This window comes from Capricornis sumatraensis, chromosome 4 (genome assembly GCF_032405125.1).
Source record: "Capricornis sumatraensis isolate serow.1 chromosome 4, serow.2, whole genome shotgun sequence".
In the NCBI taxonomy this organism is placed as follows: domain Eukaryota; kingdom Metazoa; phylum Chordata; class Mammalia; order Artiodactyla; family Bovidae; genus Capricornis; species Capricornis sumatraensis.
The window spans coordinates 158,551,723-158,576,888 of record NC_091072.1 but is presented as its reverse complement, the minus strand read 5'-3'; the positions used below and the strand labels follow the sequence as shown (position 1 = coordinate 158,576,888).

The window sequence follows — 25,166 nt, the reverse complement described above, 5'->3', positions numbered from 1 at the left end:
TATCGCAGTGAAACTGTAGAGCGTTAAAATCAAAGAGAAAATGTTTAAGGCGGTGAGAAGAAAACTGGGGTTGACTCCAGGGGAGTAACAATTAGACTGACAGTGATGTCTCAACAGTGACAACGAAAGGCATGAGACTGTGGGAGAAGCTCTGCAGTGTGCTGAGCTAAAACACTCGCCTTCCTAGGTTTTTTTTTTAAAGCTATATTTGTAAGAATAAGAACGAGAGCTGTTTCTGTGGGAACCCCTGGCCGCCTTTCCTCCTCTTGCCATGGTGTCTGCTCACCCACTGGGATCAGACTGTTTGGAAAAGGGATCCACATCTGGCTCCTTTGCCTGTGATGTTCAAGGTTACCTTTCACCTCCATCTCGTAAACTTTCTTCACACTGACTTGTAGGAAAACGAAGCAGCCTTTGCATTGGAATATCCTTCCCAGGTGGCTCAGTGGTAAAGAACCTGCCTGCCAATGCAGGAGACACAGGAGATGCGGGTTCCATCTCTGGGTTGGGAAGATCCCCTGGGGAGGGCATGGCAACCCACTCCAGTATCCTTGGCTGGAGAATCCCACAGACAGGAGAGCCTGGCGGGCCACAGTCCACGGGGTCGCAAAGAGTCGGGCACGACTGAGCAAGTAGCACTCTCACTTTCAAGGTCTGGACAGCATCTTTGAATTTTTGAAGATTAAAGGCAGCAAGAAACATAAAAAAAAAAGCCTGAGGATTAAATAACGACATTTCAGACAAAAACTGAGATGGTTCATCTGCAGATCTCGACTAGGGAAATGCTAGAAGATATGCTACCAACGAAAGGCAGGTGATCCCACGGAAACTGCAAGGCCCTCTGTGATCCGGCTGGCCTCCTGATGGGACTCTGCTGCTCTGCTCTTGTTCATTGTGTTCCCAAACTGATGACATTCTTTTTGCTCCCATCTTGGCACTTTTGACTGGTGGTTCCCAGTGTCTGCAATGCTTCCACCAGATAAGCCTGTAGGTCACTCCACCCACACTCTTGAGGCTAACACACAAGTGTGACTTTCTCAACATAGAACGTGAGCTCCACAAGGGCAGGCAACTTTATCCATTTGACTTACTGATGTATTCCAAGTCCCTAGGAGAGTGCTTGCAACAGATCAGGTGCTTAATGTGCTTCCCAGGTGGCTCAAGGGTAAAGAATCTGCCTGCCAATGCAGGAGACACAGGAGACACGGGTTCGATCCCTGGGTTGGGAAGACCCCGTGGAGTAGGAAATGGAACCCACTCTGGTATTCTTGCCTGGGAATTTCCATGAACAGAGCAGCCTGGCGTGCTACAGTCCTTGGGGTGGCAAAACAGTTGGAAATGACTTAGTGACTAAACAGCAACAACAAAGGTGCTTAATATATATTTATTGAATAAGAGGTTGCAAAAACACCAACTGAAGTGAAGTGAAGTGAAAAGTTGCTCAGTTGTGTCTGACTCTTTGCGGCCCATTTATAGACCTAGGCCTGAATACTGGAGTGGGTAGCCTTTTCCTTCTCCAGGGGATCTTCCCAACCCAGGTACCAAACCCAGGTCTCCCCCATTGCAGGCAGATTCTTTACCAGCTGAGCCACAAGGGGAAGCCCAATGACAACCAGCAAACGACACCTATAGTCAACAGCCTGAATGACTCTCGTGGATGTAACACTGAGTGAAGGAGGAAGACGTGAACAAATACTTCTGTTCACATGTGAAGTTCAAACCAGACAGACTGAACTTTTTTGTTTAAGGATACTACCTAGGTGGTAAAATTATAAGAAGATAAAATATAAATGTAAATGAAGATAAAAATATGTCAAGGCTGTGCATTATCACCTTGCTTATTTAACTTATATGCAGAGTACATCATGTGAAATGCTGGGCTGGATGAAGCACAAGCTGGAATCAAGATTGCCGGGAGAAATATCAGTCACCTCAGATATGCAGATGACACCACCCTTATGGCAGAAAGCGAAGAACTAAAGAGCCTCTTGATGAAAGTGAAAGAAGAGAGTGAAAAAGTTGGCTTAAAGCTCAACATTCAGAAAACTAAGATCACGGCATATGGTCCATCACTTCATGGCAAATAGATGGGAAAACAATAGAAACAGTGGCAGACTTTATTTGGGGGGGGCTCCAAAATCACTGCAGATGGTGACTAAAGCCATGATATTAAAAGATACCTACTCTTTGGAAGAAAAGTTATGACCAACCTAGACAGTATATTAAAAAGCAGAGACATTACTTTGCCAACAAAGGTCCGTCTAGTCAAAGCTATAGTTTTTCCAGTAGTCATGTATGGATGTGAGAGTTAGACATAAGGAAAGCTGAGTGCTGAAGAATTGATGCTTTTGAACTGTGGTGTTGGAGAAGACTCTTGAGAGTCCCTTGGACTGCAAGGAGATCCAACCAGTCCATCCTAAAGGAAGTCAGTCCTAAATATTCACTGGAAGGGGTGATGCTGAGGCTGAAACTCCAATGCTCTGGCCACCTGATGTGAAGGACTGACTCCTTGGAAAAGACCCTAATGCTGGGAAAGATTGAAGGCAGGAGGAGAAGGGGACAACGGAGGATGAGATGGTTGGATGGCATCACCGACTCAATGGACATGAGTTTGAGCAAGCTCCAGGAGCTGGTGATGGACAAGTAAGCCTAGTGTGCCACAGTTCATGGGATTGCAAAGAGCTGAACATGACTGAGTAACTGAACTGAAGAGTAAATGATATCCTAAGTGCTGGGAGAGTGGTTACTACGAGGAGGAGAGAAAATATTTAAACTGGAAAAGGGCAGATGGGGCCTCTTTGTATTTGGCTCTAATTCTTTAAAAATTATTATTTTTTTTAAATTGTGTTTATTTATCTATTTTTGGCTGTGCTGGGTCTTTGTTGCTTCATGAGCTTTTTTCTGGTTGCATCAAAGGGGGCAACTCTCTAGCTGTGATGCGCAGGCTTCTCACTGCGGTGGCTTCTCTTGTGGAGCACAGGTCTTGGGCACACGGGTTCAGTAGTTGCGGCTCGTGGGCTCAGTAGTTGCGGCTCCCGGGCTCCAGAGCACAGGCCCAGTAGTTGTGGCACACAGGCTTAGTTGCTCCGCGGCATGTAGGAGCTTCCTGGACGAGGGATCAAACTCGCTTCTCCTGCATTGGCAGGCAGATTCTTTACCTCTGAGCCACCGGGGAAGCCCCAACTCTCATTCTTAATTTGAGAAGTTGTTAAACAGGTGTTTGCCTCAACTGTAAGCAAACTATGCTTATGTGCTGTACATACTTTTCTGGGTCAGGGTTACATCTCATAGTAACAATTTAAAGCAATGAATTTAATAAACAGATGAGATGCAGCCAAAGAAATAAGTGTACTGGAAGATCGGTCAGAACCATGAGGCAGAGTGTAGCACAGACACAGAACATGTAACTGGAGCTCTTACAAAGAGCGCAGCGAGACAAAGGACGGGAGTGACGCACAGAGACCACAGCCCGGCCCGGCCCACCGATGGGAGGGGCTGTCCTGTGGATCCAAGAAGCCAAGTCTCCAGCAAGATTTAAAACAGAGGTGGGGGCAGAACCCCAAGGACCAAAAGATCCAAAAACAGTAAAACGGGGACTTCCCTGATGGTGCCGTGGTTGAGACTCTGCTCTTCCGCTGCAGGGGCCCAGGGTTTGATACTCTGGTTGGGGATCTAAGATGCTGTGTGGTGTGATGCAGCCAAAAAAAAAAAAAAAGATTTAAAAAAGAAGCCAAAGGGCAACACTTACACAAAAGTGACTTTTCAAAAATAATCTGTCGATTTACTTCTTTCTGGCTAGCTGGGTCTTCGTTGCAGTGTGCGGGCTTCTCACTGCGGTGGCGTCCCTGTCGCCGAGCACGGGCTCTGGGCCCACAGGCTTCCGTAGCTGCGTCTTTCGGACTCAGCAGTGTGGCGCCACGGGCTTAGCTGCCCTGTGGCGTGTGGAGTCTTCCCGGACCAGGAATCAAACCTGTGTCCCCGACATTGGCAGGCAGATTCCTATCCACTGCGCCACCAGGGAAGTTCAAAAGTGACTCTAGAATGGATGAATAACTATGATGTGTTGGAAGACCATCACTGCCTTCCTAGGACTGTTGATCTAAAGAACGCAGTTCAGTTCAGTTGCTCCATCGTGTCCGACTCTGCTACCCCATGGATACTGTACCCGCCAGGCTCCTCTGTCCCTGGGATGCTCCAGGCAAGAGTACTAGAATGGGTTCCCATTCCCTTCTCCAGAGGATCTTCCCAACCCCGGGATCAAACCTGCATCTCCTGCACTGCCGTCTGAAGAGGGGCCCTTTGACAAGTATGCTGGTTGTCATTTCCAGAGCAATTGCTACACGATTAAAAATGGACTGTGTAACTCCCAAACTCAAAAAAAAAAAAAAAAGAGGCACAAAAACTGATAAACATTAGATCAACCCAAAAGAAGGCAAGAAGAATCAGAAGAAGCAGGACAAATGGAAATCCTGAAAATATCAGTAATTAAAATAAATATTCCATTTAAATGTAAAGTCCACAAAAAGAAAAACCTAAACATAAGTTTATAGGAAGGTTAAAAGTGAAGAGATTTAAAAAGACATACCATTCCAAGAAACACCAATCCAGAGAAAGCTGGAGTCACTGAGTTAGTATCAGGTAATGGACGGGGCTCCCTTGAAGGAGACGGAGATGGAGTTTGGGGTGGCAGAGGAACTGCCTTGACCAAATGCAGAGGCGGGAGGAGGAGGGAGGAGGCTGAGGTTGAGGGGGGCAGCCTCCCTGGGCCCCTGGGCCCGCTGATGGGGGGTACGCAGGTATGTCTACCTTTTACTCCTTAAATCTGAAACATATGCTACCTGTAGTATTTTGTATCTCTTCAATACCTAATGAGAACAGTATTAAATATATGACATTTAACAGAGAATTGTAAGGCTGGATTCCTGGTTTCATCTTTAACTTGGGTCCAGCACTCAACTCCTCTGAGCCCATTTCGTTCTATGTAAAATGAAGTTAATTTCCCTTTAAAGCACTCCAGTATCTTCCCCTCGTCCCACTGTGAAGTCCAGGCTCCTCATCAGGGACCCCTGCACCGCCGGGCTGGTGCCTGCCTCCATCTCTGAGCTCACCCCGTGTTCCTTGGCCCTGCTAAGTGGGCTCTGGTCCCCCAGCCCCCGCAGTGCCAGCCCTGGGATGTGCCAGACTCCTGCCACCTCTGGGCTTCCTGCCGCTGCGTGCTCCCTTTGCTTTGCTCAGAGAGCTGTTCCTCCGAGAGAGTGGCTCCTGGCTCCTCAATGTGTGGGTCTCTATCCCAATGCCCCATTGTCCACCCTGTCCAGGAGACGGGCCTTTCCTTCTTACCCTGTCTCTCCCCCACCCTGCTCCCACCGCCTGCCTTTATTGTCTTCACAGCACTTCTTATTACATCAACTTACCAGCAAAGGTCCGTCTAGTCAAGGCTATGGTTTTTCCAGTAGTCATGTATGGATGTGAGAGTTGGACTATAAAGAAAGCTGAGTGCCAAAGAATTGATGCTTTTGAACGGTGGTGTTGCAAAAGACTCTTGAGAGTCCCTTGGACTGCAAGGAGATCCAGCTAGTCCATCGGGAAGGAAATCAGTCCTGGGTGTTCATTGGAAGGACTGATGTTGAAGCTGAAGCTGCAGTACTTTGACCACCTGATGCGAAGAGCTGACTCATTTGCAAAGACCCTGATGCTGGGAAAGATTGAGGGCAGGAGGAGAAGGGGATGACAGAGGATGAGTTGGCTGGATGGCATCACTGACTCAATGGACATGAGTTTGGGTAAACTCCCGGTGTTGGTGATGGACAGGGAGGCCTGGCGTGCTGCAGTCCATGGGGTTGCAAAGAGTCGGACACAACTGAGTGACTGAACTGAACTGAACATTGCTTATCTGCTTGCTTATTTCCCGTCTGTCACCGTCACTGGCATTAAGCTTCTTCAAGACTGGAAATGGTCTTCCACTCGACACGCTGTCCAGACCTGGGTGCAGGAGGTGCTGGATAAATACTGTGAAGTGGCATCTGGTATTCTTTGTCCCCATCCTAGCCCCCACGGTTGATTCCAAAGGGAGTCTGAAGTGGTCTATGGGTGGACAAAGAATGCAAAATCAGAGTTAATACAGGCAGATGGAGCCAAGCGGCTGGTTACAGACGTCCAGCCAGGCTCAGCCCTTTTCGGCAAGGCTCAGCATGCACTGCGGCGTGAACGGGAGCCCGCAGGGTCAGAATGCAGTGTTGCAGCCCTGGGTGGGGAGGGGGCGGCAAGGCCAGGCCACCCGCGTCTGAAGACTGGGCCTCCACTTCCCTATCATGACCTTCGGCCTGCCCAGCCTCCTCTGTAAAGCGGGATGTCTGCTAACCCATGGAATGAGGCCTCATGGAGTGCAGGCCATAATTAACTCAGTCCCTGCACTGCCCTGGGAGGTGTCGATGTTGTATTTCATTTTACAGATGAGGGGCCCCAGGCCTGGAGAAGCTAAGTAACCTGCCTGAGTTCACACTTCTGGCAAACGGTAGTACATAAGAAACACCTTGCATTTAAAAATATGCAGTGTAGAAATTCTTATCATTTTCATCTCTGTGTGTCCTATGTAAACGTTAATTCAGTGAAAACATGCTAACAAGAGGTTTTTAATTGTTGTCTTTAAGGAGAGGTGAGAATGAAATGAATGGCTGTCGGACGTTAAAAGAGCTCGAGGCCCAAGTAGGAGAAAAGGTAATAGAGATCTTTCAAAGTTCTTCTGCGCCCCCCAACCCTACCCCCCGCCCGCCCCACCCCACCCCCACCCCCCGCCCGCCCCACCCCCACCCCCCACCCTGCCGCTTGTCAAAAGTAACTGCTAGCAGAGGGAGCTGATGGAGCTGATGCAGAATGAGCTGGGTCCTGTCATCTGCGTTCTCATGTCAAAGTCGCCTGACTCAATAGATGGCATGTGAGAGCCCGCGTTCCCTCGCCTTCGCCCGCTCCGATGGCATCCTCTGTGAGGAACCACGCCGGCCGAAGTCCTGGAGTGTTAATTACCTGTGCTTTAACTTTGGATCATCATCCGCACGGTGGCCCTTTGGTTTCTGTCTACAACCGAGGCAAGGTTTTCTTTAGAATGAGAAAACTGTTACTTTTCAGCAGTAAGTGCCAATCAAGAGCAGCATGGTAAAAATAACCAGAGCAACGCAGGGAGATAGACATTTATGTATGGAGTAATTTAGCCACAAAAGCTCCCACGTGTGTTTAGGAAGGAGCATGTAGCTTCGTTCCTGTTCGCCGATTACAGGTGGATAGCAGGGCACAGCTCGGGAGGGAGGGGTGTTCACAGCGTTTAGGGTTGGACTCGGACCCCTATTTAAGATGCATGTGAGCCTGCTCAGTTACATGAGCAGTTTGAGAATCATAGTTTAATTCACTTGATTCAATATGTTGGTTAGAAATGTGACAAATTTTCTTTCCTTTTTGAACTCTTCTGAGATTTTCATACGTTTCCAAATCAAACAGAGCCAGAAACCCACAAAATGTTTGTCTAAACCCCACAAAATGTTCTCCCGGCTTGTGCCGTTAACACCAGAAAGAAATTCATCTTAGTGTGATAAGTTTTCAGCATTATGTGCTCCCAGAAATCTGCTTTCTCTGTCGTTTATATCAGTAGGAACCCTGGTACAATTACTTGCTGCTTCCATTGTCGTTCACTTGTTATTCTGTAAGAGATACATAACACGCTGGATATTATTTATGGTATATGTCCTCAATTTGTCTCTTCACAAACTGTGTTAATCATGAAATTATCCTGGGACAGTCAGCTGTTTACGATGGTCATCCTGTCAACTTAGATGCCGTTGTGGATCAATAATGTGGCATGACGATTAGGGGAGCCTGTGGACACAGGTCCGGCTTGTAAGGTACTGAAAGTGAGGCTTCCAAGAGGAAAGCTGGAGGGGACTTCCCACTGGCTGGCTGTCCTTTCATCTCAGCTGTCTTTTCATCCCAGCCTCCTTCCAATAAAGCCCTCCCACTAAGAGTGAGTTTCAACCAGGGCAGTTTTCGGCTGGTTCTGGAGAGAACAGAAAGGTGACAGCCAGGGCTGAGCAGGTGGGGGAGGGGACGCCTGCTCCCTGGCTCTCCCTGCCGAGCAGTCAGGCCCACGCAAGCTGGAGCCCCAGCTCGACCGGCGACCCTGGCCCTGGGCTGGCAGGTGGCCTGGGATGGGCTCTGCCATTGACCAGCTGGTGGTCTTGGGAAAGTCCTTGCCGTCGAGTTCCTTCATCCGTGGTTGGGAATAGGAACACCCATCTCGTGGTGCTGTTGTGTGGCTTAGAAACCTCTGGTATAAAGGGCCTGGAACACTTAGGCGATGCCATCTGTCATTATTATGGTGATTACTACAGTTTCCCTTGACGAACAGGTAGGAACTCATGAATGTCATCCCTTCCCACGGAGCCCAGAATAAACAGAACAAACCCAATACCCTCCTTGGCTGCTGGCTGTGCAGTAGTGTGTTTCCAGCTGCCACTCAGGTCCTGCAGTCGGACCACACTCGAGCACTGGTGACAGAGAGGAACACCTAGCAATTAGTGAAAGAAGACTGTCTTCATACATATGTTGTCATTGCTGGGTGAGCCACACATTTGGGGAGTGAGAGATGCTAATGCTTTTGTTTTAAATATAAGTCCACGAGCCTCACTGGAGCCAAGAATGCATGCAAATGTCTCTTGTGAATTTTGGGAGCCAGACTTTGCTAAATGTGTGTGTGGTCTAGCCGTCCTAAACCAACAGGCAGTTAGCTGCTGGCACCCCAAACTGCCCGAACCCCAGTGCTTGTGTATCTCAATTGATTTCTTCTGCTGTGAGCGTGGTCTGATGGCTGGTTCCTCAGCCTTGCCCTAGTTCAGGTTCACTTAGGCCCTCCAAGGGGCTTCCCTGGTGGCTCAGTGGAAGAATCCGCCTGCCAGTGCAGAAGATGCAGCTTCAGTCCCTAGGTCGGGAAGATGCCCTGGAGGAGGGCTCGACAACCCACTCCAGTATTCTTGCCTCGAGAATCCCTGGACAGAGGAGCCTGGTGGGGATATAGTCCATGGGGTCGCAAAGAGTCAGACGTGACTTAGCGAATAAACAACCATAACAACCAGACCTTCCAAACGCCCTAGTCTGGGACTTCTACCTCCAACTGTATTTCCTCCCTATGAGTCTCCTGGGATTTCCCAATAGCTCAGATGGTAAAGACTCTGCCTGCAGCGCAGGAGACTCGGGTTTGATCCCTGGGACGGGAAGATCCCCTGGAGAAGGGCATGGCAACCCACTGCAGTATTCCTGCCTGAAGAATCCCATGGACAGAGAGCCTGGTGGGCTACAGTCCTTAAGGTTGCAAAGAGTCGGACCGAACTGAGCGAGTAACACTTTCGCTTCCCTTTCACTAGACCCTCCAGTGTGTCTTCACATTCAGTTGAACCCCAGGTCTCCCTGAGCCTCGTTTTCTCCCTCCCATCAAGGCGGAGATAGACAGGGTGGTCTCTGGGTCCAGACTCTCCGCCCTTCGGGGACTGTGACCCGGGGCTTCACATGAGGAGGCTGCTCTCTGCGTCCGGGGGCCCCGTATCGGGGAGGAGGAAGCTCTGCACGCCCAGGCGGTCCCCAGGGTGCCATCCTCAGGCTCCGGGTCCGGGGTCCTGGTCTGATCTGCGCCCAGGTTCTGCCCCGTGGGCACTCTGTGTCTGGTGCGCCCCCGCTTGCCCTCCCCTCTCAGCCCTGGCTTCTCCCGGGTCACGGAGATGACTGTGTCCCTGGGCTTCTGTGCCTTTGGTGGGTGTCTCCTTGGCTGCTGTCAAGCTCCCTGGTCTGCAGACACCTCGTGGTCTCAGTCTGTTGGGAGGCAGCAGGGCTCAGTGGGCAGGACGCACCCCTGGCATGAAGCCCCATGTCTGCCCCTGCCCACGGGCCCTCAGGCCTGTCACTGCTCTTTGCCACCATCTCTGAAGGCGAGGCAACAGCACCGACCTGCCGGAGCGGCCACGAGAATGAGTGGGAGTAATGCCAGCGACGCCCTTGGATACAGTGGGTGCTCGATAAATATCCGTCCCTTGATCTGTCCTGCCAGGCCCTCCTGTAACCTTTCCTGTGGGACCTTTACCCATCTCCAGGTGGCAGCCCATCAGCCACCGCCACCAAGGTGTCTGGTTGTTCTGCCTATTGAGAAATGTCCAACTGAGCTGAGATGATAAGGAACTTCTCGTCTTGTCCAAGTCTGAAGGGAGCGTAGATCAGGGTCTGCTCATTTACATCTCCTCCAGTCACCAGGAGGCGGCCAGCATTCCAGGTCTGACACATGGATACTGCAATATCAGGGTTTTGGTTTTTTCCCAGCATGCCCTTTCTGCCAGTATGACTCTCCCTAAACACGGTGGAACGTTTCCTCATGACTCATAGCCCAGGGTCTTGTCCCCGCACAAACCCGTCACTGGTGGTGGTGTTGCGCCAACCCTGGTCACTCCCTGGTGCAGTGGCTGGACTCCCTTCCCTGAGGCATGTGACCATGGGCTGAGGGCGGGTGGGAGCTAATATCTGAACAAATGGAAGATGGAGGGTTTCGTTAGAAAGAGACGGGGTGGGCAGACGTCAGTGGCTTTGGAGAAAGTGACTGACAGTGTCTGCTTCAGCCACCCAGCAAAAGGACCCGCAGGCTGGCCGGGCCTTAATCCTTTGGACAGTGATGTAATTTTTTGGATTTTGCCAGCTGCGATACCAATAAGACGTGGCAGAGACTGAGCATTTACTAGGAGCTGTTCCAAGTGCATTACTGTGTTTACATATTCAGTTTCCAGGAGAGCCCCCTGGGGCAGGTGCTCCTGGGATCCCTTCTTGATGTGGAGGAAGCTATAACAGAGGCTGAGCAGTTGAGCCCTGTGTGCACAGCTGGGGACAGAGGAGCTGCAGTTCCTGCCTTGGCAGCTGGCTCTGGGGTCCTGGCTACTAATCACCAGCCACCCTGCTTCTCAAGGAGGCCCTTTAGGAAAGGCAGTGACATGTCGTTTGTGTGTGGGTGCGTGTATAGTCGCTCAGTGCTGTCTGACCCCGTGGACGGTGGCCCGCCAGGCTCCTCTGTCCCTGGGATTCTCCAGGCAAGAATACTGGAGTGGGTTGCCATCTCCTCCTCCAGGGGATCTTCCCGACCCAGGGATCGACCCCAAGTCTCCCGGGTCTCCTGCATTGGCATCGGCTGGCAGAGTCTCTGCCACTGTGCCAGCTGGGAAGCCCCAATACCTCGTTTGCCTGTAGCAAATGTGACTCTTGCTTATGTCTGGAGGTGGACCCGGCCGGTCCCGGAGAAGCCTCCCTGATCACTGCCATATGAACGAGCAGAGGTTGTTTGCTAACCCCAGAGTTGCGTTGTTGGTTGTGTGGCATCCACTTCAAACAGGCATTTGGGAGTTTTCTTTCCCTTTCCTGCCCATCTCGCACTCGTTCCCAGTTCCTCAGTTGCTTACGTTCCTGTCGGCCCTGTGGGGCCCTAGCCTGTCCTGCAGCTGCGGCAGCACCCGAGAGCTAGGACTTAGTTCTCCACCGGCTTCAGGTGAGGACTCTGTCAGGACAACAGGGCCAGAGCCAGGCTGCAGGGCATTGCCAGGGCAACCACGTTCAGGTCTTTTGACCCTGTGTCATCTTTCGTCAACTCCTGACATGAGCGTGAGGTGGAGGTCAAAGAAGGGGCGAGCAGGGGAAGAGAATCATCTCGTCCTGCCCTCGAGCTGGGGGGCGGGCGGATGCTCCCTGTAAGTTGTGTCCTGGGAATGGCCAGGACACAGGAAGCTGTTCTCAGTTATGTAAGAACTTCAGTGTGTGTTTAGAAAGGTCACGATGAGTCTCCTCCCCTCCACAGGCAAGAAAAAAATTGTTTTAAATTGAAGACTAGAATTCAAGAATGTGCAAGACAGCAAAAAAGACACAGATGTGTAGAGCGGACTTTTGGACTCGGAGAGGGAGAGGGTGGGATGATTTGGGAGAATGGCATTGAAACATGTATACTATCATGTAAGAATCGAATTGCCAGTCTATGTCCGATGCAGGATACAGCATGCTTGGGGCTGGTGCATGGGGATGACCCAGAGGGATGTTGTGGGGAGGGAGGTGGGAGGGGGGTTCATGTTTGGGAATGCATGTACACCCGTGGTGGATTCATGTCAATGTATGGCAAAACCAATACAGTATTGTAAAGTAAAATAAAGTAAAAATAAAAATTTTTTTTTAAAAAGGGAAAAAAAAAACCACAAAACAAAAGACATGAGAAAAAAAAAAGGAAAACTAAACACACCTCACCCAAAGCCCTAGGTCGTTGGCTCTCGTACCACATCACCACCCCATCAAGAATGCCTTTCAAGTCTGGGTGCCGTGATGTCAGAACATCTGGTCGACCCAGTCAGCCGCGACGAGCCTGTCTGTGGGACACCGAGTGAACTGACACGGGTTTTTATGGGATCACCCCGGTGCCTTGGAGTCGCACAGATGCAGCTCAGTCATTTCAGGAGCAGTTAGTAAATAATTAGAGGCACTAAGCTGCTTGCTTGCTCGGTAATATCGTCACAAAAGTGAAGACATGCAAGTGATGGGTATATTCATTTTCTTAAATAGGTGGATTTTCTTAAAAAAGAGATTTAAAAAATTATCGCTTGAGGAATAAAGAAACAGTCGTTAGGATCACAGCCATTTCATAAACATACCTTAACATTAGAACACCACATTAGCACGCACGAATGTATCAGAATACAGCCTGTTTGCCTAATAAAAGACTGTGTCAGGCTCAAAATGAGGCCATTTACTAAAACATACAAGCTTTTGGTTAATTCGTAATATTCTCCTAATCCCGCTTTTATCATCTCTCCTCCGGTGCACTTGGTATTAATTGCCTATTATAGCAGGTATTTGAACACATCTCCTCTTTCATCTGAAGAAAATATTAGCATATCGTGGGGCTGTTGGGACAGCTTGTATCTGAGGCACTTTCTCCTCCTGCAGAAAAGCCTATCAATCATAACCGAATATAGTGATTAATAATGTCACAGCTCTTGTTCCTGTGTCTCTGTGCAGCTAAATGAAGAGCTGTGCTTACATTTTGATCTCAAGCATTTCACATAACAAAATAATCAGCTGCCATTTTATTTTAAAAAAAGATATTGAAAATGCTCCTACCCCAGGACCTATTTTTGGTTACTCTATTATTAATTTACTAAAGGCTTCATCAGGAAAGTTAATCAAAGATGCTGTTATGTCAGAATTTATATTTTTTCAGTCTAAGTTTATCTTAAAAAAATCTTTCTTACATGTGGCAAGTCAACACAAGATTGCAGGAATAAATGTTTAAAACAGCACAGTGTGGGGGAGACGGGCCAGTGGGTGGGGGACAGGCCAATGGTGTGGGGGGGACAGGGCAGTAGTGTCAGGGAGACAGGCTGGTGGTGTCGTGGGGACCGGCTGGTGGTGTCGGGGGGACAGACAGGTGGTGTCGGGGGGACAGACAGGTGGTGTCAGGGGGACAGGCTGGTGGTGTTGGGGGGCAGGCTGGTGGTGTTGGGGGGACAAGCCAGTTGTGTGGGGCAGGCCGGTGGTGTTGGGGGGACAGGGCAGTTGTGTGGGGCAGGCCGGTGGTGTTGGGGGGACAGGGCAGTGGTGTCAGGGGGACAGGCCAGTGGTGTTGGGGGGCAGGCCGGTTGGAGGGCAGGCCGGACCCCTGGCTGAGTGTGCATCTGAACCAAGACACTCTCTGAGTGGCCCCCAAGCAAGCTAGTTTCTCTGGGAACTGTTTTCTCAGCAGTGAAATGGGGAAGCAGTTTTCCAAGATTTTTCCAATATTGTTGAGACTATGGGAAAAAGTATAAAGTGAACTTACCATAGTGCAAGGCCCACGGAAGTCTTTCAGAAAATTAGGAGTTTGCATTTGGAGTGGATAAAACCAGGGAGTTAATGTGGAAAATTGAAAGTGCTCGGTCATCTACGGTTTAAAGCTACTACGCGGGCTGCGTGCTGTTGGCCCCCGCGTTTCTGCCTCCATCTGCATCTCCAGACTCACCACTGTCCACAGACCAAACCAGGGCAAACGGTCTCGCCGACGCCGCCCAAGAAGCCTTCCTCCCTGGACCTCCCTCCATCTCGGCGAGTGGCTCCAGTCCGTCGGCGAGTCCCGTCTGCTGCAGCCTCTGCCGTATCAGAGCCCCGTGTGCTTTTGCATCCCCGTGGCCCCCCTGGACGGCCCTGCCAGTCACCCCTGGGTGGTTCTTCCTGCTGCCCGCCTTGCCCCTCACAGTCTCCATTTTTTGCGACACCAGAGCCGTCTGTTCTTAACGTGAGTCAGGTCTCATCTGACTCCTTTGCTTAAGACGCCGCATGGTTACTGGTCACTTACTGAATGAAATTCGGACAAGCACCCGGGTGTTTTGCACTCAGCATGAAGCTGCCCCCCTGGAGTGGCACGCCTCCACCCCCGAAAGTCTCTGGATTACACCATCTACAATTGCTCAGCACTCAGAACATCCTGAGGTTTTGCTTATCTGCCCATCACTAGGAAAGGCGTTTCCTGGGAGTGGGCGCCTTCCCCACCCTGCTCCCTGTTGGCACTTTAGTGCCATGAACAGACCCCGGCACCTGATCTGAGCTCAGTAAGTATTTACAGGAGAAGTAACTAAGGTGCTGCAGGAAGCATGCACACGAGAGACACCACGAGGAGGGTGAGAGTGGAGCTTGAGCTGGACCGTGGATGGGCTTTCCATCCACGTTGAGGACAGGGCAGAGGGCGAACGCGGGGCGGCACTCAGGACTGCAGCCCGGCGGGAGGAGAGGGCGCAGAGGTGAAGCGGGCAGGGGACGCGTGGCCGGGCCGGGGAGGAGACCAGCTCTGTGACCGCTCCACACCGAGTTCTGTTTCTCAAGGCAGAAGGGACAGAGCAACTCCTGAAATGCAGACGAGAGAAAAGGGTGGAGGTGTTTGAAGGTGAGCTATTGTTAACCCTAAAGCATGGGGCACGGGGTGGTGGTGCAGCTTGTTGATGTTCCTGATGGGGTGATGGCCTGAGAGCAGAGGATTCAGGCGATGACGTCACAGAGGAGGGCTGCACGTGAGGGGAGAGCAGCTGGGGTTGGGGTGCCTGTTGGCAGGTCCCAGGATAGTCAGTCCCTTAGCAGCATCCCCAGACTGTGCTTGCTGCACACCTCTGCTGTGTGGGGTCCTGGCGGTCCTGGGGGACCTGCCTGCCTCTCCTGGGGTGCAGCTGTATGAGTTCTGGGGTCAGGGTGACAGGGGTCCCAGCATGCGTGGGCCATGGTGTCTGGGCAGGAGCTCCCATCCCAGGCCTGTGGGTGTGGTTAGGAAGAAGGAGAGACACGAATCTAGATCCTTCTAGATTTGCCACCCTCTTGGGGCTTATTTTGTAGCTGTGTCGGTTGTTCAGTGAGTAGATAGAATTCCGATTAGATATCTTTAAGCCGTTGTGGTGTTGGAGAAGACTCTTGAGAGTCCCATGGACTGCAAGGAGATCCAACCAGTCCATTCTTTTTTTTTTTTTTTTAATTTAAATTTATTTATTTTATTTGGAGGCTAATTACTTTACAATATTGTATTGGTTTTGCCATACATCAACATGAATCTGCCACGGGTGTACACGTGTTCCTCATCTTGAAGCCCCCTCCTACCTCCCTCCCCGTACCATCCTTCTGGGTCATCCCAGTGCACCAGCCCCAAGCATCCTGTATTCTGCATCAAACCTGGACTGGCGATTCGTTTCTTATATGATATTATACATGTTTCAATGTCATTCTCCCAAATCATCCCACCCTCTCCCTCTCCCTCAGAGTCCAAAAGGCTGTTCTATACACCAGTGTCTCCTTTGCTGTCTCACATACAGGGTTATCGTTACCATCTTTCTAAATTCCATATATATGCCTTAGTATACTGTATTGGTGTTTTCCTTTCTGGCTTACTTCACTCTGTATAATTGGCTCCAGTTTCATCCACCTCATTAGAACTGATTCAAATGTATTCTTTTTAATGGCTGAGTAATACTCCATTGTGTATATGTACCACAGCTTTCTTATCCATTCATCTGCTAATGGACATCTAGGTTGCTTCCATGTCCTGGCTATTATAAACAGTGCTGCGATGAACATCGGGGTACACGTGTCTCTTTCAATTCTGGTTTCCTCGGTGTGTATGCCCAGCAGTGGGATTGCTCAACCAGTCCATTCTAAAGGAGATCAGTCTTGGGTGTTCTTTGGAAGGACTGATGCTAAAGCTGAAACTCCAGTACTTTGGCCACCTCATGCGAAGAGTTGACTCATTGGAAAAGACTCTGATTGGGGGCAGGAGGAGAAGGGGACAACAGAGGATGAGATGGCTGGATGGCATCACGGACTCAATGGACATGAGTTTGAGTGAACTCTGGGAGTTGGTAATGGACAGGGAGGCCTGGCGTGCTGCAGTTCACAGGGTCGCAAAGAGTCAGACACGACTGAGTGACTGAAATGAACTGAACTGAAGCCGTTTGTGGCAGGTGAGCATCTTAAAAATGAAAGTCAAAGGTCGGGGGAGATATATGTGGTGTATATACAGAAAGTTTCTCTTTTCATTGTGGCTGCAAGGAAACCCCAAACCAGAGCTGGATTTTTGTTCTGTGGTAGAAACTATGCCCTGGAGGAGGGCATGGCAGCCCACTCCAGTTTTCTTGCCTGGAGAGTCCCCGTGGACAGAAGAGCCTGGTGGGCTACAGTCCATGGCATCACGAAGAGTCAGGTATGACTGAGCGACTAAGCACAGCACAGCAACGGTGACTTTTAGGTGGCTTTAGCTCTTCTCCCCGCCCCCACCCTGATGAGGGGAAAGGCTATGCACTCCAGTATTCTGGCCTGGAGAAGTCCATGGACTGTATATAATCCACGGGGCTGCAAAGATTCGTACACGACCGGGCGACTTCCACTTTATGGGCTTCCCGTGTGGCTCAGCTGGTAAAGAATCCACTGGCAATGCAGGAGACCTGGGTTCGATCCCCAGGTTGGGAACATCCCCTGGCGAAGGGAAAGGCTACCCACTCCAGTATTCTGGCCTGGAGAATTCCACCCGGCTCTTTTTTAGCCAGATCTGATCCCTTTTCTCCGTTTTCACGGGCCTCCTTTGATGTCTTTCTGTGTGAGCTTGCTCACTCTTTGGTAGAGACAGGCTCTGCGCCCCTCCAGTGAGTCAATGCCGAGTCCTCTCAGAAGTCGGGGACAGGGGAGGGTGGGGACATCGCAGGAGCAGGAAGGGAAGTCGGCCCCTTTGTTAAAGGTGAGCAATGCTGGCCACTGCGCCTCCCACACGTCCCCAAATTGAAAGTTTGTGTTTATGAGGCTCTGAATGTAGTCTAATTTTTTCCTATCTGGTTTGGCTCATCTCTACCAGCTGGTAAATAGGAAATGTTCACGGTAGGAAGCCAATACTCTGCAGAGTGTAAACAGATGGAATCGATATAAAGTGACAAGTTAGACTGTGCTATTGAGAATACAGAGCCAAAACCAAGAACATAACAGTCAAGCTACTTATTCCGTTCCAGTTCATTTAGTCCTGAATAGCGCTTCATATCTGCACAGCTGTGTTGTTCTTTTTTATTTTTCCCCTTTCTTTCTTCTGGGTTGATAATGACAATTTCAAAGAAAAACTTTAATTAAAGATTTTATACGAAATAGCCAAAAGTAGAATAATAAGGAAAATGAGCATTGATGTGTTTATTGTAAGAGAAATCTTTTTCCTTGGCTTCAATTTAAAAAAAAAAAAGAGAGAGAAGTGTACTCCTTAAATTTAAAATGAGTTTCGTCGTGGCAGCAGAAAGGTGCCAGACTGACAGGGTGGCAGCCGAACCCCGAGCTCCGCTGAGGAGCCAAGACACGGGCCGGCCAAGGGCCCCCCCCCCAGCGCCCCCGGCCCCAGGCAGGTGGGTGGGCTGCGGCCCCCAACCCCCTGCTGCTGGAAACCACTGATGAAGGTGGCTCCAGGTGAGGAAACAGGAAACAGCTAACAGGAGCCCGTTCGAATGGCCGCACCCTGGTAAAACCTCTAGGCTGTTGCCCTCTGGGCCCAGGAGGGTTTGCCATCCCCCAGCCCCGCCACCCCAGAAAGGGGCCCCGACAGAGCCAGGCCTGGATGCGGGGGTTGGGGGGCGGGTTCTGGGCTCCAGGGAGGGAACAGAAGGCCCTTCCTCACCTCCTTTCAAGTCTGGGTGGTCATATTTATTTGGGTTCACAGCTTTCTCCCCTGGAGCTCCCTTCCCAGTGCCATAAAGAGAATTTTAAACAAAGAACCGTGGAGTAAGAATTATCCACTGTTAGCAGTTTATTGAACCCGTCTGAACTCAGCGGGGGTACAAACAGGAAGCAGTTTGATTCTTTGCTTCCCAAGCAGGGGCTGGCGAATCTGCCGCCTCCCGGAAGGAAGGCGGTCTCAGAGGGTCCGGGGATAACAGGCCCAGCGCAGGTTACACCTGCCAGCTTCAGCAGCCCATCCGCTCTCCTTCCAGACCCCAGGGCCCCGGGGGGTGGGCATGGGACCTGCCCCTTCTCCCCCCTTTGGCCTCTTTTCTCCCTGGTTCATCAGGGGTGTGATGAGGGCTGAGGAAGAAGAGGGGGCCTCCCCGCCCCTGGCCTCCTCTGTGACTGCTCATGGGGCACTCGGGGACTCACAGGGATGGCGCTTCAGGGGCCCTGAACTGTGTGGTTTCCCGGGGAGACGGAGCAGCTCAGGGCTCACCCTCCCCTCTCTCCCGGTGCCCCGCCCCCGTTGTCCCCCTCACCTGCTCCTGCAGCTCCAGTCTCCCCAGCTGGTGAGCAGCTCCTGGGAGCAGGCCAGCTCCCTTCTACCTTTCTTTCTCTTTAAAAAAAATTTATACAATTTGTAAAGGTTGCTTTCCATTCACAGTTATTACAGAATATTGGCTGTTCTCCTGTGTTGTAGAACACATCCTGGAGCCTATTTTACACCCACTAGTTTGCATTAATATCTCCCACCCCTGTATTGCCCCTCCCCTGCCTCCACTGGTAACCACTAGTTTGTTCTGTGTATCTATGAGGCTGCTTCTTTTTTCACTGTATTCACTGGTCTGCCATAATTTTTTAGATTTCACATGTGATATCATGCAGCATTTGTCTTTCTCTATCTGACTTCCTTTCCTTAGCATCATGCCCCCCAAGTCCATTCATGTTGCTTTGCAAATGGCAAAATTTCTTTCTTTTTTATACCACATCTTCTTTATTTATTCGTCTGTTGATGGACACTTAGGTTGCTTCCATGTCTTGGCTATTATAAATAGTGCTGCTGTGAACACTGGGATGTATGGTGTATGTGTCTTTTCAAAGTAGTGGTTTTGGTTTTTTGAGGATATATATTCAGAAAACTAGGATCATGGCATCCGGTCCCATCACCTCATGGCAAATAGATGGGGAAACAGTGGAAACAGTGGCTGACTTTATTTTTCTGGGCTCCAAAATCATTGCAGATGGTGATTGCAGCCATGAAATTAAAAGACACTTAATCCTCGCAAAGAAAGTTATGACCAACCTAGACAGCATATTAAAAAGCTGAGACATCACTTTGCCAACAAAGGTCCGTCTAGTCAAGGCTATGGTTTTTCCAATGGTCATGTATGGATGTGAGAGTTGGACTATAAAGAAAGCTGAGCGCCGAAGAATTGATGCTTTTTAACTGTGGTGTTGGAAGACTCTTGAGAGTCCCTTGGACTGCAAGGAGATCCAACCAGTCCATCCTAAAGGAGATCAGTCCTGGGTGTTCATTGGAAGGACTGATGTTGAAGCTGAAACTCCAATACTTTGGCCACCTGATGCCAAGAGCTGACTCCTTGGGAAAGACCCCGATGCTGGGAAAGATTGAGGGCAGGAGGAGAAGGGCATGACAGAGGATGAGATGGTTGGATGGCATCACCAACTAGATGGACATGGGTTTGGGTGGACTCTGGGAGTTGGTGATGGACAGGGAGGCCTGGCGTGCTGCAGTTCATGGAGTGGCAAAGAGTCGGACACGACTGAACAACTGAACTGAACTGATCTGAACCAAGGAATGAAATTGCTCGGTCATGCAATGGCACCCCACTCCGGTTCTCTTGCCTGGAAAATCCCATGGGTGGAGGAGCCTGGTGGGCTGTAGTCCATGGGGTCACTAAAAGCTGGACACGACTGAGTGACTTCACTTTCCCTTTTCACTTTCATGGACTGGAGAAGGAAATGGCAACCCGCTCCAGTGTTCTTTGCCTGGAGAATCCCAGGGATGGAGGAGCCTGGTGGGCTGCCATCTGTGGGGTCACACAGAGTCAGACACGACCGAAGCGACTTAGCAGCATGGTGGTTCTATTTTTTTTTTTTTTTTGAGAAACCTCCATACTGGTTTCCATAGTGGCTGTACCAATTAATGTTCCCACCAATAGTGTAAGAGGATTCCTCTTTCTCCACATCCTCACCAACATTTGTTATTTGTGTTCTTTGTGATGATGGCCATTCTGACAGGTGTGAGGTGATATCTCATTGTGGGTTTGATTTGCGTTTCCCTACTGATTAGTGATATTGAGCATCTTTTCATCAGCCTGTTGACCATCTGCATATCCTCTTTGGAAAAATGCCTACTCAGTTCTTCTGCCCATTTTTTCATCGAGTCATTTGTTTTTTTATATTGAGTTGTATGAGCTGCTTGTATATGCTGGCCATTAATCCCTTATCAGTCATTATCATTTGCCAATATTTTCTCCCATTCAGTAGGTTGTCTTTTTGTTTTGTTGATGGTTTTTTTTTTTTTTTTTTTGCTGTGCCATGTGTGCGTGCCAAGTCTCTTCAGTGGTGTCTGACTCTTTGCAACCCTATAGACTATATATAGGCCATAGGCACCTCTATGCATAGGATTCTCCAGGCAAGAATACTGAAGTGGGTTGCCATACCCTCCTCCAGGGGATCTCCCTGACCCAGGGATTGAACCCGAGTCTCTTGTCTCCTGCATTGGCAGGTGGGTTCTTTGCCACTAGCACGACCTGGGAAGCCCCTTCTTTTGCTATGCAAAAGCCTTTAAGTTTAATTAGGTCCCATTTACTAATTTTTGCTTTCATTTTCTTTGCTTTAGGAGATGGATCCAAAAATTATTGCTGTGATTTATGTCAATGAGTGTTCTGCCTATGTTTTCCTCAATAAATTTTATAAGATCCAATCTTACATTTAGGTCTATATCCGGTCTACATCTCGTCTATTTTGCGTTTCTTTTTGTATACGGTGTTAAGGAATGTTCTAATTTCACTCCTTTAGATGTCAGTCAGTCAGTCAGTTCAGTCGCTCAGTCGTGTCCGACTCTTTGTGACCCCATGAATCGCACCACGCCATCACCATGTCCCGGAGTTCACTCAGACTCACGTCCATCGAGTCCGTGATGCCATCCAGCCATCTCATCCTCAGTCGTCCCCTTCTCCTCCTGCCCCCAATCTCTCCCAGCATCAGAGTCTTTTCCAATGAGTCAGCTGTTCGCATGAGGTGGACAAAGTACTGGAGCTTCAGCTTTAGCATCATTCCTTCCAAAGAAATCCCAGGGTTGATCTCCTACAGAATGGGCTGGTTGGATCTCCTTGCAGTCCAAGGGACCCTCAAGAGTCTTCTCCAACACCTCAGTTCAAAAGCATCAATTCTTCGGTGCTCAGCCTTCTTCACAGTCCAACTCTCACAGCCATACATGACCATAGGAAAATCCATAGCCTTGACTAGACGGACCTTAGTCGGCAAAGTAATGTCTCTGCTTTTGAATATACTATCTAGATTGGTCATAACTTTTCTTCCAAGGAGTAAGCATCTTTTAATTTCATGGCTGCAGTCACCATCTGCAGTGATTTTGGACCCCCCAAAATAAAGTCTGACACTGTCTCTCCTGTTTCCCCATCTATTTCCCATGAAGTGATGGGACCGGATGCCATGATCTTCGTTTTCTGAATGTTGAGCTTTAAGCCAACTTTTTCACTCTCCTCTTTCACTTTCATCAGGAGGCTTTTTAGCTCCTCTTCACTTTCTGCCATAAGGGTGGTGTCATCTGCATATCTGAGGTGATTGATATTTCTCCCGGCAATCTTGATTCCAGCTTGTGTTTCTTCCAGTCCAGCATTTCTCATGATGTACTCTGCATAGAAGTTAAATAAGCAGGGTGATAATATACAGCTTTGACGCACTCCTTTTCCTATTTGGAACCAGTCTGTTGTTCCATGTCCAGTTCGAACTGTTGCTTCCTGGCCTGCATACAGATTTCTCAAGAGGCAGGTTAGGTGGTCTGGTATGACCAGCTCTTTCAGAATTTTCCACAGTTTATTGTGATCCACACAGTCAAAGGCTTTGGCATAGTCAATAAAGCAGAAATAGATGTTTTTCTGGAACTCTCTTGCTTTTTCCATGATCCAGCAGATGTTGGCAATTTGATCCCTGGTTCCTCTGCCTTTTCAAAAACCAGCTTGAACATCAGGGAGTTCACGGTTCACATATTGCTGAAGTCTGGCTTGGAGAATTTTGATCATTACTTTACTAGCATGTGAGATGAGTGCAATTGTGCGGTAGTTTGAGCATTCTTTGGCATTGCCTTTCTTAGGGATTGGAATGAAAACTGACCTTTTCCAGTCCTGGAGCCACTGCTGAGTTTTCCAAATTTGCTGGCATATTGAGTGCAGCACTTTCACAGCATCATCTTTCGGGAGTTGAAACAGCTCAACTGGAATTCCATCACCTCCACTTTAGATGTAGCTGTCCAGTTTTCCAGCACCAGTTATTGAAGAGTCTGTCTTTTCTCCATTAGATATGCTTGTCTCTCTTTTTGTAGATTGACCGTAAGTGTGTGGGTTTATTTCAGGGCTCTCTCCCCTATTCCACTGTGATTCTGTTTTTCCGTCAGTACCATACTGTTTTGATTACAGCAGCTTTGTAGTATAGTCTGAAGTCAGGGCGCATGATTCCTCCAATTCTGTTCTTCTTTCTCAAGATTGTTTTGGCTATTTGGGGTCTTTTGTGTGTTTCCCTACAAATTTAAAAATTATTTTGTTCTAGTTCTGCAAAAAAAAAAAAAATGCCATTGGTATTTTGATAGGGATTGCATTGACTCTGTTAATTGCCTTGGAGAGTATGGTCATTTTGATAATATTGATTCTTCCAATCCAACAACATGGTTTGTCTTTCCATCTGTTTGTGTCATCTTCAATTTCTTTCATCGGTGTCTGAGAACTATTTTGGAGTACAGGTTTTTCGCCCCCTGAGGTAGGTTTATTCCTAGGTATTTTTATTCTTTTTTGAGGTGCTGGTAAATGGGATTGTTTTCTTAATTTTCTTCCTGGTACTTCACTGTTAGCCTTCTGCCTTTCTTCTTCTCCACTTAACTCATGGAAAATTCACATATCCTGTCCATGCCAATAATAGTCACACAGACTGCTCTAATCTGCCCCTCCTGCTCTGGTGTCTCTATTCAGTTCTCAGTTCCTCCCCCTGGGAGAGTGTAGAGCAGATCACTGTGTCCCCAGAAATGGCATGCCTATCTGCCCTTCTGCAGGCACCTGTCCTGTCTGTACAAGGATTTTGTTGGCTTACCAATGCTTCTTCCCCACGAATGATGCAATCACTGATCCATCCATCCATCCATCCATTTTTCTCTCCATTAATCTATGCATGCATATAGCCATCTATCCCCTCCATCTGTCCATCTATCTATATTCGTCCATCCATCCTTCTATCTGTTCATCCCTCCATCCATCATCTATCCATCTACCCATCATCCATTCATCCATCCATCATCCATCTATCCATCCATCATCCATACCTTCATCCACTTGACAATTATCCATTGATCCAGGCCCCATTCTTGGCCCTAGACTCCTGTCCACTTGTGACCTTCTGCTCTCTCAGGCTTCTGTTAACCTAGGTTGGGCGGTGGGGAAGGGAAGGAAGTAGACGAGTTGCCTGAGTGGGGCAGTAGCGCTGATTCAGCCAGTTGCTATTCTGCAGCATGTGTGTGTGTGGCCATCTGGTTATATCTATCTCTGTCCTCAGCCTTTGGTCTTGATCAGTGATCCCTATCAGACCACCGTCTATTGAGTCTGTTCCCAGTGAGGCACCTGCGCACGTGAGCTCATTTCATCTGTGCACTCTGACGCAGTGCTCACTCATTCCCATTTCACAGATGAGAACACTGGAGTTGCAAGGAGTCAGGTCTCTGTTCCAAGGTTACCAGAATGATGGCAGCCTGGGGCACTTTGGTATTCCGTGGTTGCTACCGCCTCTGAAGGAGGTTTCTTGTCCCCATTCCTCCTTGGCTTTACTCTTCACGGCAGACATTCTCTGCTCCTTATAGTAACATTCGTGAGTCTGTCCTCTATGAGTTCATGCAAGTCTTTTGGAGAAAATTTTAATTTAATTTTGCTCCTATCATCCCCCCTCCCCCAAAGTAATTGCTTCCTTCTTTTTTCACTTCACTCTTGCGTGGGCTTCCCTGGTGGCACAGACAGTAACATGTCTGCCTGCAATGCAGGAGACCCGGGCTGGGAAGATTCCCTGGAGAGGGAAATGGCAACCCACTCCAGTATTCTTGCTTGGAGAATCCCATGGACAGAGGAGCCTGGAGGGCCACAGTCTGTGGGGTCACACAGAGTCGAACACAACTGAGCGACTCACGCTTTTCTGTGGAATGGGGCTTTTTTTTTCCTTTTCTTGAAATGTTTGGTGAGTGTGTCCTGGTTTATGTAGCCACACTTCAGACCTTTAAGGCTTTCTCTCCGGCTTCTCCCAACCCTGCTGTCCAGAGGGCAGACTCCAGCCTTGTTAGTGCATCTTCTCCGTGGTTCCCGTCCCTGGATTGCTTGGTTCTTCACCACCTCCTGGGCTCAGTCATCTCCCTAGATGGGGACTCTGAGGCCAAGAAGAGGGTTAGATGCTGCCTTCTCACAGGGGCCGTGGTGCTGCAGGGGCCACGGGGGCCGGGGCACAGCTGGGCAGAGCTGTGCACTCCGAAGCCTGGCACAGGGCTCAGAGCTTGACAAGAAGGCTCTTGGCCAGGCCCCTGACCACCCAGAATGGAGTGGGGACTGAGTCTGGGGCAGGAGATGGGGCAAGTGGCTGGGAGGAGTAGAGTAGACTTAGGGGGCAGGTCTTTCGAGAGCCTCAGG

The 25,166-nt window shown here is 49.4% G+C and overlaps 1 protein-coding gene across 1 annotated transcript in view; it reads left to right on the top strand.

Annotated features, from left to right (window-relative positions):
• Positions 1–25,166, top strand: part of EFCAB6 (EF-hand calcium binding domain 6) — a 232,641-nt gene that overhangs the window by 26,553 nt on the left and 180,922 nt on the right. Inside the window, exon 6 of the mRNA XM_068971554.1 lies at positions 6,651–6,717. Coding sequence (XP_068827655.1) covers positions 6,651–6,717 — 67 coding nt within the window. The remainder of the gene's footprint in view (positions 1–6,650; positions 6,718–25,166) is intronic.